Genomic DNA, 20,153 nt, shown 5'->3' with positions numbered 1-20,153 from the left:
CACAACTTAAGTTTTTTTTTGTTTTGTTTTTTGCATAACTGCTCAACAAAAAAAACATATTAGAATCATTAAATGATTCATATTAAAATGAAGGCAACCGTTACAGTGGGTCTCTTTGGAATGAACATCAGAGACTCAACTTTCTCTGCGTCAAGAAGGGATACTCTAAACAAGTCAAGGTCAAATTCATCTTAAAGGGATACTTCAGCATTTAGCATTAAAGGGTTAGTTCACCCAAAAATGAAAATTCTGTCAGTAATTACTCACCCTCATGTTGTAAGACCTTCGTTCATCTTCGGAACACAAATTAAGATATTTCTGATTAAATCTGAGTGCTGGATCACTCCTCCACAGGCTTCTAAGACACTATAACTTGCTGGCCCAGAAAATGTATTAAAGAGATCGTTAATATAGACCAAGTGACTCCAGTGGCTCAATCTTAAGTTTATAAAGCGACGAGAATACTTTTTGTGCGCAAAAACCAATAAAAATAACGACTTCATTCCACTTTTCATTTCCTTCTCTCTGGGCCTCGAGTCTTTTCACGTAGTGTTTAAGCGTAGCGCGTCTGTGTTGCACGTCACCACGAATGACACACATGACCAGCGTCGCCCAATAGTGAGCCTACATGTGACGTACAACACAGACGCGCTACGGATTCACTGCCTAGCGTCTCGTGCTATTGTGAAGTCTTTTGTGAAAATCTGTCTCCTGTCTATTGTTAAGTCTCGTCTGTCTACAATGTTTGATCTCTACAAAGCGGAATCGCACTTATAATATTTTGGACTATTAGCATCCACTCGGTGCTGGCACTAGAATCAAGCGAAACCAGCAACCGAGGACTACTCACCTAAAGCCGTGAGGATCTTTTACAGCTACGGTCCTCCATCCGGTGCAAACAAAAGCCTGCGATCTCACTACCGCTGGAGGTAAAACTGAGGCGAAGAGGCAGACGAGGCGGAGTGCGAACCAGACTTCGGAAGCGTCCCTTCAGACCCCCTCTCCCCTCCATCATATTGGCGAATGTCCGCTCCCTCCGGAATAAAATGGACCTGCTGCACGCCAAGTGCCTGACGGAGAGAGCCTTCAAAGACGCCTGTATCATCGCTCTGACTGAATCCTGCCTGGACGAGGATACTCCAGACACTGAGGTCAGTCTTGATCATTTCACCATCATAAGGGCCGACAGAACTAGCCAGTCAGGCAAGGGGAGAGGTGGCGGGGTCTGTGTCTACATTAACAACAGGTGGTGTGAGAACATCAAAGTCCATAATGCACACCAGACGTGGAGATGCTGACCCTGTCCTTGCGTCCCTTTTACCTCCCGAGGGAATTCCCCGCTGTGGTTGTCACCTGTACGTACATCCCTCCTAGTGCTAACATCAAGGCAGCCGCGGAGATACTAGCCGAGGTGGCTAACTCCATGCTAGCCAAGTACCCCGAGGCACCGGCGTTTATTTTTTAGGGGACTTTAATAAATGCATCCTCGGCGATGTACTGCCGTCCTTCCAACAGTACGTGGATGTTCCCACAAGAAGAGAGAACACTCTGGACTTGTGTTATGGTAATATAACTACAACTGAACTGGAACAAATACAAACCGGAACTGAAACGCATCAAGCCACAAACGCACAGCATCACCCAATGGTCGGAGGACGCAATTGCACAGTTGCAGGGCTCTCTCGCCTGCACTGACTGGGACGTTTTTCAGGGAAGTTTGGATGAGCGGATTTCACTAATAACGGACTACATAAAGTTCTGCATCACCACAACTATTCTGATAAAAAAACATCACCAGATACCCAAATTCTAAGCCCTAGATCACCTCCCATATTAAGCTCACTCTCAAACAAAAACAAAAAGCTTTCAAGCAGAAGGACTGGGTCACTCTCAAACTACTCAATAGACAGACAAAAAAACGACATCACCAAAGCCAAAATGAATATAAAGATAAAATGGAGCAGGAATTCAGTAACATGAACACAAAACAAGCTTTTCAAAGAGTCAAAAAACGAACTGGACAGGAACAAAAACAGAACCACATCACAGCATCAGACCCATTAACCTTTGCCAACACCCTAAATAACTTTTTTGCTCAGTTTGACACCCATGACTACTCTACCACTTGTGAGGACTTGCGCAGCTCCCTCCCCCACCAAGACCCCACACACCCCCCCTTCACAGAGGAGGATGTCCGACAGCAGCTGGCCAGGTGCAAACCTGGCAAAGCAACAGGGCCAGACGGCATCCCAGCAAGGGTGCTTAAGCTCTGTGCCATGGAGCTCTCTCCCATTTTCCACACCATCTTCTGGGAATCATATAGAACAGCCTCAATACCCACCCTCTGGAAAACCTCAACCATTGCACCTATCGCAAAGAAACCCCGCCCTTCAGAGCCTAACCACTATCGACCAATTGCACTCACACCCATAATCATGAAATGTTTGGAAAAATTAATTCTCCACCTCATCTTGCCAACCGTCAGACAACACCTGGACCCTCATCAATTTGCATACAGACCCAGACGAGGTACGGAGGACGCAGTGGCATGCCTTCTCCATCCTATTCTTCAACACCTACAGACGTCTGGAGACTTTGCATCAGCCCTTTTCATTGATTTCAGTTCCGCTTTCAACACAATTCAACGCCACCAGCTCATCAAGAAATCACATCACCTCAACATTCCCCCACCTCTCATTCACTGGATCCATAACTTCCTCAGCAACAGACCGCAGACCGTTAGAATTGGCTCAACAACATCATCAACCATCATCACCAATACTGGTGCCCCACAGGGCTGTGTTCTCAGCCCCTTCCTCTACACCCTGTACACCAACGACTGTAATAGCCCATCACCCGTCACTACTTGCTACAAATACGCTGATGACATTGCCATAGTTGGATTACTCAACAACAACAACTCCATCACAGCATATCAGGATTCAATCTCACAGTTTTCACAGTGGTGTCAGGACAATTACCTCCAACTAAACACAGACAAAACAAAAGAGTTGGTCATGTACACATCCAAATCACCACCTGGACTGAACCATACCCACATCTACGGTCAACCAATCGAACAGGTCAGCAGCTTTGAAATACCTGGGACTCATTATAGATAATAAAATAAACTTCAAGGAACATGTCGCTGCCATCCAGAAACGTGCACAACAAAGACTACATGTAATACGCAAACTGAGAGCCCTCTCTGTTGCCCCTCACCTCCTGCTCCTACTTTACAAAAGCATCATTCAACCCACCCTGCTGTACTGCTCAACCTGTTCCTACACAATGCTAACCACCACCTGCAAAAACAAACTCACTAAAATCACACATATTGCCTCCAAAATGATCAATCTCCCCACACCCAGCCTATCAGACATGAATGACACAGCCATCACATGCACAATAGCAGCTGACACAGACCATCCCCTGAATAAATTCTTCACACTACTCCCATCCGGTCGCAGATACAGAGCACTAACGCCAAATTTTTTTTTAAGTTTTGTCCCCACCGCCATCACAACGCTGAACAAACTGTAATACTGCATATGTGGGTGTCTTAATGAGCTGTGTGTTTGTATATGTATTTGGATATGTGTTACATGTTCTATGTGTTTCTTATATGTGATATTTCTGTGCTATGGAAGAAGGAAAAAAAAGGATGTATGGAAATGATTATCCCTATGGGACAATAAAGACTCTCTATCTATCTATCTATTTTGGGTGATCTCGAAATCCCGGGCAGACTCGTCACGGAGACTCACGATAAAACGCATAGACAGTAAAAGAAATGGACACAGCGACCCCATAGATTTCAACGGAGAAAAGTGAAGCAAATTAAAAGCACTCACTTCCTGATGGCTGAGCGTACAGCACAGACTCAAACTGGGCTTGACGACGTAGATGTGACGTGAGCAACCTGTCTGACAGTTGTAAGTCTTCTAGTAGCTGTGCCAAGAGAAATCTGAATCATTCCCTTCTTGCAGAGACGGAGAGCGTGAGTAGGAGCTGTCCATGAGCTAGGAGCAGGAGCAACTTTATGACTCTCTATGGGCTTCTCCCTTGACTTTATCGGACTTTATGCCTCCACGTCCCCCCGATTGACTGAGCTGAAGATCTTTGCCCGAACCCGACGGGACCCGACGGGTTTGGTCGGGTTCGGTCTTAATTTCTATCATTTTACACGGGCTCGGGCTCGCGCTTCGGGTTGCGTGGTAAATGAGCGGTCAGGTGATGTGTTTAGATTAGCGTGAAAATGGATCTTGAGGAGGTGAAATGGAGGCTGGTCTCTGGAGGACTTATTTTATTTCTTTGTTCCAACTTCCAAGTGGCCTCTAGCCTCCGTTAGTCATGAATAAATGATGTTAAAAAATTGATAAATTACTCCTTTTTTTACGAAAGACAAAGGTGCTGTGTGCGTGCGGCGCAGTCTCTTTTTTTCTTTCTCTCCCTTTTCCGCCGAGTGGTGCGTGTGCCGGCTCGCGGTGTGAAGCGCGTGTCCGCGCTATTCTCCGACACTCTTATCACTGCTGATAGACGGCCTTTTGGACAGTAAACGGTTCGGGCTTTTAAAAAGCTGTCAATCAAAATGTACTTGTCGGGCTCGGGCCGAACTTTTAAGGCCCGATTACAGCTCTACTGCGAGCTCTTCCTCCTGTCTATACGGTAATTTCCAGAGAGTCGCGTGGTTATGACGCAATCATTAGCCTATTTTTACAAAAACTGCTTCTACGGGGCCATAACGTAAGATACAAGGTAATGGAGCCTTTTATACATTGTCGTGTTTCTTTAGAAATAAACAATGGACAATTAGAGTCTTTAAACGCCTCAGATGTAAAGTTATTCGCTGTCAAAGTGACGCCAAAATGAATGGGAGTCAATGGACTGCTCACAGCAGGTGATGGCTTGTTAGCCAATGGTGGTCCCCGGGGATGGTATGCTTTTCGGATGCTGGATTACCCCCTTGGTATCGCACACACGACACAATTTCTAGTGAGGGGAAAGCCTCAGTGATTCATGAGGCTTCATTTCCCCATCCCTAGTGTACGAGTGATTCAGACCTGGACAGCAACACACGGAATCCACGCGTGCCAGATGTGAGCCAGATCTGGGCCGACACTATGTTGCTGTCTGGAGAGAAATGAACAAATCCACAAAAAAAAGAACGTGTCTACGCCTCTCTTCCAGATGTGACATCTAAATTGCAAATGCTCTTGAAATTGTGAAACGCCCCCTAATTAATGTCATTAACATATTAAAGAGCACTGGTCGACGTCTAAATGCTTTACTTGAGAATGGCGAGTGGCAAGAATTGCTCAGATTTCCACAAACCTGCAATACTTCACATTAGGCCTGGTTTGACAGACTGCATGGTTAAGCAAGGACTAGGACATTAAAGAATTAAAAGACATTGAAGAAACATTACTGTGCATCTTGAGACAAAACAATGGCATTGACATATTTTAAGATATGCCAGTCCAATTTGTTTTCAGTAAAAACAGCTCAAACATACATTTTAGTCTGAGACTAGAATTAAGCCTTGTTTGTGAAACCGGGGGTTCATTTATCGATATTTCCTTTCTTTGAGTCACCTGATTTGCCTGTTCACATTTTGAGTAAAGAAATTTGTTAGTGTAATGCCTAAAGGACCCAAAGCAGTGAAGGTCACTGTGATATCAGAGCTGACCTGGTTTTTATTGGTCTATTCATGGCAGAAATTTGAGAAAGGTGTGGCGAGTCAGCAGCATCATGACATAAAAGTGGAATCCCACATTAATTAGGAGTCCAACTGCTTCACTGGGAGATCACCTGTTGAGACATGAAGGCTTCAGTAACCGTGCTGCTCTTTTTGAGTCTCTTTGAGCTGAATCTCAGCATCTACAGATATCACTATTTCGTGAATGAGAAAAAGTCCTGGAAAGATGCACAGAAGCATTGCAGAACGCACTACGATGACTTGTCCACTGTCAGAAGTAAAAATTTACAGACGCTCTCTGAGAATCCTCTAATTAATGAGATTTTTTTTTGGATTGGACTTGAGAGAGACAGTGGAGACAATGACAAGTGGATATGGTCCGAAGGCGTGCAGGCGACGATTACATTCTGGGCTGATGGAGAACCAAATCGTGATAATGAAAAATGTGGCGCTATTGCTAAAAGCACATATAAATTGTATGACGCCCCCTGCTCTTGGAATCTAAGATTTTACTGTATGACGGCCTTTGAGCTGATCCTGGTGCAGCAGGAAAGCACATGGGAAGAGGCTCTGGAATTCTGCAGACAAAACCACATCGATCTGGCCATACTAAACTCAGAAGACACTATGGAAGAAGCGCAGATAAACAGCGCAGCAGCCGAAACAGCTGACGTGTGGACTGGTCTGCGCTTTATCAATGGTCACTGGATCTGGGTAAATGGAGAAGATCTGGGCTATAAGGTCTGGTCTGCGGATGGAGAGCTCCAGTGTCCTGCCATGGATCAGCGCTGTGGAGTTTATGATGTAAAGAACAAGGTTTGGAAACCCGCAGACTGTGAGAAGAGACTCAACTTTCTCTGCCTCAAGAAGGGATACAACAGAGTCTATTAATCTTTGAAGGTTAGCAGATACTGTGAACGGCGAGTTTCTTGCAGAGTCATTTTCAGAAACATTTACTTTCTTTGCTTTGTTTGTAATGGCTGAACATCATGATGAAATTGACAATGTTGTCCTGAAACTATAGCCAGTTTTACAGGCAAATGTTGACCTGTGTAATGCGTAAGAAATCCATTTTAGCCGCACTCATGTAACTTATTTTATTCAATGCATAGAAATGTTCAAAAACTGAAAAATAATTAAATAATGAATGTTTGAATTTTTTTATTTAATATTCACTTGTATTTTGGTAGCAGCACAAGTCTCGCTGCGTAAGTGACACTGTAGCAACTTTACTTCATGACGTATTACGTCATCATGTTGAAAAGGTCATGAAAAAAAAAATAATAATAATAAATTAAAACAAAAATGTCGGACGATTTTGAAGTTGGAGGAGAAAATGAGATGGAATTTTTCACCCTTCCCTACCTTTTTGAACCGGAGTACACAGACAAATAACATAGATAGATGACGTGACGCGTGACCTTTCCAACGTGATGATCAAATGCTATCCAGAAGTTAGGTAGTTTAATACATTATCTTATTTCATAACTAAATTGAAATGTGAAAAGCAGATAATTTCATTAGAATGCAAAGTAATATTAGTGTCAGTAGAGCGCAGTCTTGTATGAATATCGATATTGTCCTATTAATGTATTATCTGGCTGTGGTTACTTTGATTTTAAATAAATTAATATCAACTCTGGTAGATATTTTCAATGAATGTTAATTTTTTACAACGTGAGTGGAAAATGTTGCATTGAGGCCCGGTTTCACAAACTGGGTTTAGATCAAGCCAGGATTAGACTTTAGTTCAATTAGGACATTTAAGTAGCTTTTATAAATGTGCCTTAGAAAAGAAAAACTACTGGTGTAATACTGGTGTATTACTGGTGTGCATCTTTCCTGAGACAAAACAACGGCACTGACTTATGTTAAGATATATCAGTGCAAGTTCCTTTCAGCTCAGACAACTCAAACATGCATTTTAGTTTGAGACCAGTTTAAGCCGAATCTTGCAAAAAGTGTTTTGTTTTTCAGATTGGTAAAGTCCCTCCTCTCACGTAACTCTCAGGCAAATCTGTGTTTGTTTTGTAATTCAATCTGTTTCTCTCTTGATTTCCCTTTCCAGCTGAGTTGTCCCTGTTTACTGTGCATTCAAAACAGCCGGTGATGAAGTGAAGTAATACCAGGGTTACTAGTTAAATAAAACCTGAAAACTTTGTTACATGAAATAAAACAATAAAAAAACTTAAAACTTATTTTATATCAGCTAGTTAAGCATTTTCATTTCGTTTATCTTTATGTATTAAAATAACTTATTAATGTGCTAACTAATAAAAAATATATTAAGACTTTTTAAAAAATATATAAAAATGACAAAAACACACCACAAAATTACTAAAACAAACTAAAATTTTAAGTTTTTAATAAACTGAAAAAATTAAATATGAAAATAAAGAGTAATTCAAAATAGTAGTTTCTATATGATAGGCTGTTAAAATAACACTGTGTAATACCAAATACCAAAGGCCAGTTTCGTCAGATACCATTTTTTATTTCTGGGAATGAATTCATTATAGTCATTAAACATTAAATTTGTTATCGCAATTTTTTATTAATATTTATAATTACAGAGCATGCTTAATATTAATTATTATTCTTGTGTCTTTCAGCACTTAGGCGCATGTTCAGAAGTAGCTCTTTTTATAACCTTATTGCAGAATAGAAATAATTCCTTTAACGATAGGCCTATTAGTTATCGCTAGTTTGATTGCATGCAAGGATCGATCCACTTGATATAACCCAGTATCACATGTACATCTCCAAGATGTCTTTTAAAGAGTACTTCATCTGGAAAACATCTGTTGTGTACAAACATCTAATAAACATCTTTTAAAAAGCAGTTTTACATACATTCTGAATCATAATCTGCAAGCCATTTAATGTCTATATAACATCTGACAGAGAGGTATTGCAGATGAGCAAACACTAAAAAAATGAAAACATCAAATAGACGTCTCTGAGATGTATGTGTGCTATCAGGGAACATCTGTATCACAAGTACCGATATTGCTCCGCCCATCCCGATCGCTAGTTTTCACGTATAAAACTAGAGCATAGACCAAGTGAACATCCACGAGAGCCTCATTATCCGCTCGAGCACACAGAGGAACGAGCGTGTCGTAACATTATTTGCATGGCTAATGTAAACAAGAGTAGCCTACTGTTCATCGTCACTTTACTACGGCTAGAGGAGACTGAGGTCGGTGTGCACATGCAGGGTTCATTTATTGCTCATAATTAGATGCTGATATGAATCTTTTTGATTCAAACTTATTCATTTTAAAAAAGCATAAAAATCTAAATCAATGGTGAGGACAACTTTTCAATTATAGGTTATAAAAAATAGTAAGATATGTTAAGTAGCATACATGAATGTTAGATAATATACCAGTTATATCTGGATATAAGATTTGGAAGTCTGTGATTCAATATTTAATCTGTCGGACTCAGACAGCATTTCTAAAGAGAATGAGTGGTTTAACATTTGGTTTGTCTCTTTGTTTACATTTGCTGCCATCTACTGGTGCCTGAATATCACTGCAGTTTTCACTACAAATTACATACAAATAAAATGAATGCTATATGGTCAACTACTGAATTTTTGAGAATTTGAGGTTTTATTAAAATTTGGAAATGACTTTTGGACCTCTCAGTAAAATGGGTTGCAAATTACAAACCTATTAATGATCTTCTGCAATTTATGCCATTGTTTTCTAGTAAAAGTCTGTTCCTACTAGTGTTGGGTCCGAGTCCACCTTTGTTGAGTCCAAGTCCTTAACAATCGAGTCCAAGTCCGAGTCTAAAATGTCTTTAAAGTTTCTTAATGTACTCATTAAATTACTGAATTAAGGAAAAATTTTAATATTTCTGGCACATATAAAAATGTTACTAAAATGTTTACATTTTGTTTTACTTGTGGTGGATCCAATACAATTTTGAACTATGTGTCAGTCCTGGCCAGTTTAGAAAAATCCATAATATTATTTGTGGCAAACCTGAATATGTTTTCTCACTATATTTGTATGTAAGGTGAACCACCACCTAATTTGCCACTTGGCTTGTTTCATGTCTATGTTGAAGCAAATTTATTAGCATTGGTTTTCTCAAAACTATAACAGGTTATTCAATTAGGCTTTTGAGTAAGATTTATTAAAATGTTCAGCCTCTTGATCTTATTCACTGTGAGCTGTAAGCTATTATTCTCTGTAAGCTGTTTTTAACAGTCTTTTTTTTAGTTCAATCAAATCAATTTGAATTGAAGAAGAAACAAGGGGCCTTATTTCTAAAATGTTCACAGTAAAAAGTGATCAGTTGACTTAACTTAAAAAAGTGAGGAAATCCTAAATGAGTAAGTAATAAACTGATAAAATTAAGTTATGTGAACTTGACAATTTTATACTTAAAGGGTTAGTTCACCCAAAAATGAAAATTCTGTCAGTAATTACTCACCCTCATGTTGTTCCAACCCCGTAAGACCTTCGTTCATCTTCGGAACACAAATTAAGATATTTCTGATTAAATCTGAGTGCTGGATCACTCCTCCATAGGCTTCTAAGACACTATAACTTGCTGGCCCAGAAAATTTATTAAAGACATCATTAATATAGACCAAGTGACTCCAGTGGCTCAATCTTAAGTTTATAAAGCGACGAGAATACTTTTTGTGCGCAAAAACACGTATGACACACATAGCGTTGCGTTGCCCACTAGTGAGCCTACATGTGACGTACAACACAGACGCGCTACGCTTAAACACTACGTGAAAAGACTCGAGGCCCAGCGAGAAGGAAATGAAAAGTGGAATAAAGTCGTTATTTTTGTTTGTTTTTGCGCACAAAAAGTATTCTCGTCGCTTTATAAACTTAAGATTGAGCCACTGGAGTCACTTGGACTATATTAACGATGTCTTGTCCTATGGAGGAGTGATCCAGCACTCAGATTTAATCAGAAATATCTTAATTTGTGTTCCGAAGATGAACGAAGGTCTTACGGGGTTGGAACAACATGAGGGTGAGTGATTACTGACAGAATATTCATTTTTGGGTGAACTAACCCTTTAATCATTTTAAGTCAATGGGTTTCCTCACTTTTTTTGACGTTAAATCAACGGATCACTTTTTACAGTGTAGAAACCGTCCTACATTTCTCAAATGTACGTACGAGTGATTCAGACCCGGACAGCAACACACGGAATCCACGCGTGCCAGATGTGGGCCGGATCTGGGCCGACACTATGTTGCTGTCTGGGGAGAAATGAACAAATCCACAAAAAAAAGAACGTGTCTACGCCTCTCTTCCAGATGTGACATCTAAATTGCAAACGCTCTTGAAATTGTGCGCAGCTGAATGATTTCAGATCTCCGCCTTGTAAACGCCCCCTAATTAATGTTATTAACATATTAAAGAGCACTGGTCGACGTCTAAATGCTTTACTTGAGAATAGCGAGTGGCAAGAATTGCTCAGATTTCCACAAACCTGCAATACTTCACATTAGGCCTGGTTTGCAAAGGACTAGGACATTAAAGAATTAAAAGACATTAAAAAAACATTACTGTGCATCTTGAGACAAAACAATGGCAGTGATATATTTTAAGATATGCCAGTCCAATTTGTTTTCAGTAAAAACAGCTCAAACATACATTTTACTGTAGTCTGAGACTAGAATTAAGCCTTGTTTGTGAAACCGGGGGTTCATTTATCGATATTTCCTTTCTTTGAGTCACCTGATTTGCCTGTTCACGTTTTGAGTAAAGAAATTTGTTAGTGTAATGCCTAAAGGACCCAAAGCAGTGAAGGTCACTGTGATATCAGAGCTGACCTGGTTTGTATTGGTCTATTCACGGCAGAAATTTGTGAAAGGTGTGGCGAGTCAGCAGCATCATGACATAAAAGTGGAATCCCACATTAATTAGGAGTCCAACTGCTTCACTGGGAGATCACCTGTTGAGACATGAAGGCTTCAGTAACCGTGCTGCTCTTTTTGAGTCTCTTTGAGCTGAATCTCAGCGTCTACAGATATCACTATTTCGTGAATGAGAAAAAGTCCTGGAAAGACGCACAGAAGCATTGCAGAGCGCACTACGATGACTTGTCCACTGTCAGAAGTAAAGATTTACAGACGCTCTCTGAGAATCCTCTAATTAATGAGAATTATTTTTGGATTGGACTTGAGAGAGACAGTGGAGACAATGACAAGTGGATATGGTCCGAAGGCGGGCAGGCGACGATTACGTTCTGGAACTATGGAGAACCAAATAATGATAATGAAAAATGTGGCGCTATTGATAAACGCACATATAAATTGTGTGACGGCGACTGCTCTGGGAATCTAGAATTTTACTGTATGACGGCCTTTGAGCTGATCCTGGTGCAGCAGGAAAGCACATGGGAAGAGGCTCTGGAATTCTGCAGACAAAACCACATCGATCTGGCCATACTAAACTCAGAAGACACTATGGAAGAAGCGCAGATAAACAGCGCAGCAGCCGAAACAGCTGACGTGTGGATTGGTCTGCGCTTTATCGCTGGTCACTGGATCTGGGTAAATGGAGAAGATCTGGGCTATAAGGTCTGGTCTGCGGATGGAGAGCTCCAGTGTCCTGCCATGGATCAGCGCTGTGGAGTTTATGATGTAAAGAACAAGGTTTGGAAACCCGCAGACTGTGAGAAGAGACTCAACTTTCTCTGCCTCAAGAAGGGATACAACAGAGTCTATTAATCTTTGAAGGTTAGCAGATACTGTGAACGGCGAGTTTCTTGCAGAGTCATTTTCAGAAACATTTACTTTCTTTGCTTTGTTTGTAATGGCTGAACATCATGATGAAATTGACAATGTTGTCCTGAAACTATAGCCAGTTTTACAGGCAAATGTTGACCTGTGTAATGCGTAAGAAATCCCTTTTAGCCGCACTGATGTAACTTATTTTATTCAATGCATAGAAATGTTCAAAAACTGATTTGTAAAAAAATCATAATAATTACTGTTTGAATTATTTTATTTAATATTCACTTGTATTTTGGTGGCAGCACAAGTGACACTGCAGCAACTTTTACTATACCAGTCTGGTGACATTCCCTCCGGATTCTATCAAGGACCTATAAGATGTTTTGAATAATTTACATTCAGAATAGTTGAATCAAAAATTTACAAAAAGTTAATTTGACTCGTGCTAGAAGATATTCTGGCATCATTAACCTAATTGATTTTTTTGAGTAACAGTGATTATTTCTTTATTTTTGTCACAAATTGGCTACATTTTCAATTTTATGCCTAATAATATTATTTGTCTTAAATTAGTTTGTAGGTGTTGGTGTAGAACAATGTATACAAACCGTGTGCTGGTTTTAGTAATAATCAGTGAACAAAAAAATATTTTAATATAAAGGCAAGATATTATTCTATTATTTTGACCTAATGGCATGCCTAAAGAATGGTCTGGGAAACACTGCTAATCTGCTAATGTTTAACTTAATGTTGAGTATGACCGTCGATAATGTATCCAGGCTTTTTAGTTTGCTTTAAGACGCAGACTTTTTAATGCTGGCTCCAAAATGTTCAAAAATACTGTTTATTATTTGGGTGGTTGTCAACGTTTATATTGTGGGTTTATATGGTCAAACACGGAATCTGTGATTATATTATTAACATTAACTAAAAATCTAGGTTTTTGACCTGCCAATATCTGAGGAGCCGTTTATACGACAGTTTTCAACTAAAAACGGACGATTTTTTATGTGTTTTGGCCGTTCATTTACACGACACCGGTGTTTTGCTGGCCAAATGGGTATTTACAGTACCATGATTCTCAAAAACAGGAATATTAATAATCAAAACATGGCATTGTGTGTATGTTCCCTGCAGTTCTGTAGCATGTGCTTAAAAACATAATATCAGAATCAAACAGAATAACAAAAAAAACGTATAAAATGTTTTTCTTTCCAGTTAAAAACTTTTTTAGGAATGCACTCCCCCGCCAACATAATACTCCTATGGTTAGAATATTTATCTGTGGTGAATGAGCCATTACTGATATCTTGTTCTTCTCTGGGTTAGTCTTTCTTCAGTTTCTTAATCCAGCTGCCCAGAATCTCCTCCCTTTCTTTCAGCAAGAGTAGTGCTGTCAAACTGGATCCTTCAAAACAGAGAGAAGATGACAATCCACTGACACACTCATGCTGCAAGCTGAAGTAAATGACAGAAAATGAGCAAATGTCAAAAAAATACAGTCGCCCTGAAAGATACTTAAGCCACATTCAAAAAATGAGATAATATGACAAAACGTGGAACTTTTTAATCTTGGTTCATCACTTTAAAAATGTCAATGTCTGTATTTATACATTTTGGTAGAAGTTTGATATGCCACATTTTTTGTTTCACGTGCATTGAAATTCAGACATTTTTAAGCATGGCTCAATTGTACTTTTCTGGGCCACTGTAGAAGTTTTGTATTTACCTAATACAAGAAGTAGCAACCAACCCATAAGCATATATGGGGAATAAAAGTACATCGATGCAGGTACTTTTGGTTGGACTGAATCCGTCCCTTCAGACTCGGACCAGTATGGCAACATATGTACAATGCTTATTCCTAAAATAAAAAGATTGTGGTTAGTGATTGAAAGCTGTGCAAAATGTTTTACCCTAATGAGGCTCATTTTTCTGTATTGTTACATGAAGTGAGCCGTGACTCTTTATCACAGTTGGACATGCTGCAGCAGGATCAGGCTGTTTCAACACATTTCCTGACAAACACCCATAAAGCCTTTCTCAGCAACATACGCTGCTTAAGACAAGTGTGCTCACTCATTTCCGGCTGGCTCAGATCAGCTTTCCAATTTGAAATGAAGCTCTTAAGACGATTTGTGCAGGCCCAGACATGGCTGTGCTCGTGTGTTGAGCAATAATTTGGGATGTATGATGTCAGATTGTACGTTGTTAACTTGGTTGTATCAAAAAAGCATAAATTATACTGTTTAGATAGATAAACAGATAGATATGACAAATATTATAATTTTCATCATCAGTTAATTCTAGAGGACATCAGGACTCAAGTTGAAAATTATGGCAAGACACTAAAAATCAAGGTTTTTTCTTCAAAAAATGTTTTTTCTGGTTGTGGTCAATTTTAGTTTTAAACATTAAAAATATTACAAATGCAGAGATGTTTATTGATGTCTACTGTACATACATTATGTATGAATTAGCAGTGCAAAGCAAAGTTTAAGCTAAATTTCAACTTCCATAAAGAAATTTAATATTTTATGTGTTATTATAATACATATATATAATTTTTTTTTATATATAATAATAAAGCATTGACTATCTCATATTTCATAGAAATATTGTTGCTGTTATTACTATTCATGTATAGTGTCTCCCAACCAGAGGAAAACATACGCAGTCCTAATGCCCTTAACAAAGGATTTTTGAAAATAATTTTTGAATTTTTTTTTTGAAAATAACTTTTGAAAATAGTTTTTGAAAATAATCAATTGTATAAAAATATATATATTTCCAAAGCTATCTGATCCCATGCAATGGCATTTATTTTTTTCCAAATTGCCACAGTATCTTAAATAATATTATTGTAGTCGTAATCATATTGTACCTTCTGTGACAGCAGACAGCAAGTACACTGGAACTGACAGCGTTTGATGCACCCAAAGCATTTTCAAATACGGTGTGCCTGTAAGGCAGAATAACTCGTGTGGATACCTGTAGGACAAACAAACCAAAACATGATCAACAGAACTACCACGTTTAGCATCTAGTTAAGACTAGACTAGTTTTCTAATTGGCATTTGAGCTACAATTCTTATCACTCGACATCTGTGATTTCATGTACCGATCCGGGATGGGACTAACATCTCTGTGTTTTCTAGAAGTGGATGTTACAGAAGCTCATCTGCATCACATATGAGACATTTATAGAAGTGGCTGTTTATAATAAACCCACAAAAGTGAGCAGAGTCATCTAGACAAGTTTCTTACCTGACCACTGATATTAAAATATCTTAGCAGTTTCTGTGATTGGGCTCTATTTATTAATTTTATCATTTAAATTTTTCATCAAATGCCATCAATAATGAAATTAATGAAATGAAAGCATGAAAAAAAATAAAAAACACGGAGAAGCATTAGTATAATACAATATTAGTTATAATAGTTTATGTCTCGCAATTCTGCTTAAATTCAGAATTGTGACTTATTTTCTCAGAACTGCGTGATATAAAGTCGCAATTGTGTGTTATAAAGTCAGAGTTGCGAGTCAGTCTTTTTTTCCTCAAAATTGGACTACATTATAACATGCAATTGTGAGTTTACATCACGCAATATTGGGGAAAAAAGTGCAATTTTGAGGAAATACGTCAGAATTATGAGATAAAAAGTCACAATTACCCTTTTTTTCAGTGGCAGAAACAAACTTCCATAGTAATCACAGACATTCGCATTCAAACGGGATTATTCATTATTCATAATCACTATTATTCACTGAAGCCTGGATGCAAGACACAAACCTTAGAAGGCCCAGTATATTCCACAGATAAAACTGCACACACACGATTGGTTTACTCTGAAACTCTTCCAGACTGATGAGGAGAAACAGAAGGACATTTCTCTCCATTACCTGTAAATGGAAAACAGCTTTAAAGAATAATACATGTACATATACAAATCATGCAGATTAAAATCATATAGCCCTATAGCTCTGAAAAAGACACACATTTTTCTTTCAATGAGGCACTTCCTTAAATCTTGATTTGTGGCAACAGTTTGGGAAATATGTCATAATATCACAAAAAACAGGAACTAGAAGTGTGAGAAAGAGAAAAATGCATGTGCAAATTAGCTCTTTTGGTAACACTTTACAATAACAGTGCATGAATAATAACGTATTATTACTTGAAATAGTAAGTACGAGGCTTGTACATTAGTGCTATGAGTATGGTCTTTATATTATACCTGCATAAAGCGAGGGAAAAGTCTGCACTCCTCAAAACCATCTGCTATATGAAACAGTTCTAACAAAGACAGAAGCTGACAAACGCCCATCGTAACACCAACAAAATAGAAGGTGCCGGCCTGGGCATCTAAAAACACAACACAGGATATCAGAAGAGCTGTGTGATTATTTAAAGCAATAAAACGGCAATCATTAAGAACAGTTCATGTTAATGTAAGTAAATAGACAAAGTCTAAGAATTTTCTGTAGAATATATCTATTAAAAATGCAGGCCTGGTTTCACAGACAGGGCTTAGATTAAGCCAGGATTAGACTTTAGTTCAATTAGGACATTTAAGTAGCTTTTATAAACGTGACTTAGAAAAAAAAAACATTACAGGTGTGCATCTTTAGACAGAACAATGGCAGTGACTACTATTTTAGGATATATCAGTGCAAGTTGCTTTTAGTTAAAACAAGTTAAAAGGGATAGTTCATCCAAAAATAAAAATTCTTTCATTAATTACTCACCCTCATGTCGTTCCAAACCCTTTTTTTCATCTTCGGCACACAATGAAATGAAGGTCTTTTTGATGAAATCTGAGCGGTTTCTGTCCCTCCATTGACAGCTACGCAACTACCACTTTGACACTTCAAAAAGTTCATAAAGACATCGTAAAACGAATCCATATGAATTGAGCGGTTTACTCCAAATCTTCTGAAGAGACTCGATCGCTTTATACGATGTACAGATTTAATTTAGGCTTTTATTTACATTAAAACATTGATCAGTATACATAAACAGAAGCTCAACCGAACCTGCTTGACGCGTGAGAACAAACCTCATTGGTTCTTGCCGAAGCTCAAACGTGCTGCGTAACAAGAGAATGAACCTCATTGGTTCTCGCACATCAAGAGAACATGCTTGAGCTTCCGTTTACCACAACTGATGTGTGAGTTGTTTAATGTTTTTTTGTGAATAAAGGCCCAAATTAAATCTATTTATCATAGAAAGCGATCGAGTCTCTTCAGAAAATGTGGACTAAACCGCTCAATTCAAATGGATTAGTTTTACGATCTCTTTATGAACTTTTTGAAGCGTCAAAGTGGTAGTTGCGTAGTTGTCAATGGAGGGACAGAAAGCTCTCAGATTTCATCAAAAAGCTTTTCGTTTGTGTTCCAAAGATGAACGAAAGTCTTACGGGTTTGGAACAACATGAGGGTGAGTAATTAATGACAGAATTTTCATTTTTGGGTGAACTAACACAATATGTTTAGCGCTGATTTGTGTGGAAATCAAGAGCCCTTTCGTTTTCTGCTTTGGTTGTTACACAACTCTTAACAACCACTTTCTCTAACAACATCTGTGTACAAATGGGACAGCTAAACACGTGTTTAGTGTTTGTTTAACATACCAGATTATTTACATGAGCACACATTTCAAATGCTAGCTCATAACTGTTGCTTACCTTCCCCAAAGGAGAGAAACCTGGCTGTCATATTCGCGAAAATCCATGTGTGTCCACAGAACTGAAGCAAGTTGTATGAAAAGAGATATGTGAGACTGAGGCTAAACCTGCAAAAGATCACATTTAAGTAATAGACTTATACAGCAAATGAAAATAAGTCATTTAAAAACTATGCATTTGCTTTTGCAGAGTAGCCTAGAACATTATTAATAGCCCCTCTTACTAGTCTGCAAATGATTCAGTCATTTTTATGCATAGTTGAGGTTCATCTGACGCAACTTTTTATCTTAGGAGGGGCCTTCTATTTTATGATATTTGTAAATAAACCATAATAAAGTGATAAATAATTTCAGGACGTGTCAATGTGATTCCGACACTGATCCCAATGCAAAGCTCTCAAGCGATGCACTGTTGTTATTAGCCTAGGTCCTCACCTCAGGAGATCGCGAGAGTTGTTCGTGAGTGAACTAACGTAATATAATTTGGTAATCTAATGTGAAACAATGTTATTGTACGCCTGTACGTTTACGTAAACAGAATATTTAGAGTTGAGTTCCATGCAGCTCCGTTTCGGCTCAACGCCCCCAAGAAGCTCTCAGAATCTGACATTTTGTTTTATTTCTTTATTATTATTATTATTATAGTGGTTAAATACAAAGCTACCATTTTATTTTTGCTATGCTGCATCCTTGCAACAACAACTAAGTCCGGTCTGATATTTTATGTAGACTATATGCAGATTGGCCATATGTTTTGGGTGAGGCTGCGCGCTGATGACCGACATTAACAACTGAATGATGTCAACAATACAAGTCGATGTAACGATGCTGATATTTACCTCATTCCTCCCAAGCTTCCGTTGTGAAGAGACAAAATAATCAAAAAAGCGAAATCAAAAAGTGTGAGGAACTTCTGATCACTGTACGGTGATCATCCCCCTCGGTGAAACATCCCCCTCTGACGTCAAGAGGGCAGATCTACTGTTGGTTTTCCCAACACACACACTACAGAGGGAACGTGTGCTTGCCTTGATGTTTGTCTCATACAAGCCATAATCAATCAATAGGCAAGGTGTTTTTTTTTTTTTTTTTTTTCTTGCACTATCGACACTTCTAATGATATTTTTCATTTCAGTATTTATGTGAAATGTTTTGTTAAAATAGATTTTTAAAGTTCTATTTACTAGTGTTATTTACAAATTGTAATAATTTACATCGCAATTAATAATGAAGAAAGCAGATGATGTATTCAGTATGCGTCATGAATTTGTATCTCAGGTGCAACCTTCAGTCAAATCTGAATGTCTGATTTGCCTGTTAAATCGTTTTTTAGATTTTACAATCATCTGTAATATTTAAATGTGAAGAATCTTAAGGGCTCACACAATTGGGTAAATATGGCAAATCTACAAAAAGACTATCAACATGCTTGGTAAGAGACATTTATGTTGAGACATCTGACTTTCTTTCTTCTGTTAAACAGAAAAAGGAGAAATTTAGAAGAATGGTTACACTGAGCTGTTAAGCTCCAAAATGTACACTTTTTTCTTTCTTTTTTTTTTTGCATAAAAGCATCATAAAAACTTTTTTATAATAACTTCAATAAAACACATGCACTATATTCCAAGTCTTCAAGCTGTTTTTATTGGTCTGTTTTTATAAATCTGAGAGGTTTGGTGAAAAGTCAACATTCTCCTCAAATAAATGTGGAGCAACACCATCGACATCTTCTTTTGCGGGATTTCTGCATTCCCAATTGAAATGAACCCATATTCGCATATTCTTCATTTTGAGACTTCTTGAGCACTTCACAGCTGGACATGAGGTCTGGTCTGCGGAAGGAGAGCTCCTGTGCCCTGCCATGAATCAACATTATGGAGTTTTGGATAAAGCAAGAGAAGGTTTGGAACTGACTAAATGAATAAAAAATGGTAATTACAATTAACCTTATTCTTCTTTGTTTTAAGGTGTCTTTGTTACACACTGCAATTATACATTTAAGTACTGAGTAATATTAAGTAATTACATGTACTTACTATA

The 20,153-nt window shown here is 38.4% G+C and overlaps 2 protein-coding genes across 2 annotated transcripts; one reads left to right on the top strand and one right to left on the bottom strand.

Annotated features, from left to right (window-relative positions):
* Positions 1–11,500: 11,500 nt before the first annotated feature.
* LOC311288411 (putative C-type lectin domain family 20 member A) lies at positions 11,501–12,564 on the top strand. The gene has a single exon (XM_084405829.1). The coding sequence runs from the start codon at positions 11,653–11,655 to the stop codon at positions 12,418–12,420; it is 768 nt and encodes a 255-aa protein (XP_084261955.1). The 5' UTR covers positions 11,501–11,652; the 3' UTR covers positions 12,421–12,564.
* Positions 12,565–12,614: 50 nt separating this feature from the next.
* On the bottom strand, positions 12,615–19,073 carry hacd4 (3-hydroxyacyl-CoA dehydratase 4). Its single transcript, XM_084405830.1, has 7 exons — positions 18,953–19,073; positions 18,115–18,221; positions 16,666–16,793; positions 16,221–16,330; positions 15,311–15,417; positions 14,156–14,290; positions 12,615–13,834 (listed from the first exon to the last, which is right to left on the bottom strand). The coding sequence occupies exons 1-7, from the start codon at positions 18,955–18,957 to the stop codon at positions 13,752–13,754; spliced, it is 675 nt and encodes a 224-aa protein (XP_084261956.1). The 5' UTR covers positions 18,958–19,073; the 3' UTR covers positions 12,615–13,751.
* Between the last annotated feature and the right edge of the window lie 1,080 nt (positions 19,074–20,153).

The sequence above is a fragment of the Rutilus rutilus genome (assembly GCF_951802725.1).
Source record: "Rutilus rutilus genome assembly, chromosome: 3".
Lineage (NCBI taxonomy): Eukaryota > Metazoa > Chordata > Actinopteri > Cypriniformes > Leuciscidae > Rutilus > Rutilus rutilus.
Note: the sequence above shows the minus strand (reverse complement) of the source record. Positions and strands in the feature narration are given on the sequence as shown.